A 954-nucleotide genomic window follows, 5' to 3' on the forward strand; every position below is an offset into this window, starting at 1 on the left:
TTCTATCTCTCCCTCTCCCTTCCTCTCTGAAATCAATAAAAATAAATAAAAAATAAAACAAAGGCTGAACAATCGTTTTCCGTTTAAAAAATTTATCTTATTGTAGAAACAATAAAAAAAATGAATTACACACCGCACGGTACTGCTTAAAACCTAACATCTTAGTTCCAACCTTCATTTTTAGGAATGTAGGCCTATTTAATCTTTGCAAATAAATTTTTTGTCCACAGACACTTATGTCTGTGGTCAAGTGGCAAGTGTAGGCAATTCAGCAGACCTCCTGCTTCCTTCTTATGATGGCCTTGCTCTGAGAGCCCAGGGCTCATTATGGCTTGCGCATCCTTACTAGATGGGTGCACTATTTTCCATCCCCCCTGAGGGTGACCTTCAGCCTAGGGCAGAGGCCAGGAAAGCAAGGGCCACCGAACTACAAGTGTTGTAGAAAGACAGCAGGAATCCACCCGCCTCACTCCTAAGTGCGCGGGCCTCGCAGCAGGCAGCGCTCAGAGCCTTCGGGGAAGAGAAGGCACGGAGAGCTGGGGGAGGTGAGACTACAGAGTCCAGCTCGTGGCGCTGTTTCAGCGCTGGCCGGGCTCGTGGGCGTCCAAGGAAGACAGCGCCTTGTTGGGAAGCCCCGAGTGTGGCGGGCAGTGGAAGTCGCACGGAGGCGACTCCAACGGCCGCCCAGCCGCACCCTCCACGCACCGCCGCGCCCCCCGCCCAACAATTCCCGAGCCCCTCGGGTCCCTAGGAGTCGCCATGGCAACGGACGCAGGTTCTGGACTCCCAGACTCTCCAGCGGGAATCTCGCAGGAGGCGCATCACCCAGCGGCAAACTCCCAGGCCCCGATGGAGAACTGGGAGGACCCGTCCGAGAGCGAAAATTGCTGGAGGAGCCTGGAAAACCTCGAGTCCGCGATTGAACAATGCCAGATCGTCCCCAGGTGACGGCGC

At 54.4% G+C, this 954-nt stretch overlaps 1 protein-coding gene across 1 annotated transcript in view; it reads left to right on the forward strand.

The window, feature by feature from the left end:
* The first annotated feature begins 759 nt into the window (after nt 1–759).
* Nucleotides 760–954, forward strand: part of LOC102256196 (chromosome unknown open reading frame, human C10orf67) — a 104,929-nt gene continuing 104,734 nt past the window's right edge. Inside the window, exon 1 of the mRNA XM_014539383.1 lies at nt 760–944. Within this exon, the coding sequence (XP_014394869.1) occupies nt 760–944 (185 nt within the window). The remainder of the gene's footprint in view (nt 945–954) is intronic.

Source organism: Myotis brandtii, unplaced genomic scaffold, assembly GCF_000412655.1.
Source record: "Myotis brandtii unplaced genomic scaffold, ASM41265v1 scaffold215, whole genome shotgun sequence".
In the NCBI taxonomy this organism is placed as follows: Eukaryota; Metazoa; Chordata; class Mammalia; order Chiroptera; family Vespertilionidae; genus Myotis; species Myotis brandtii.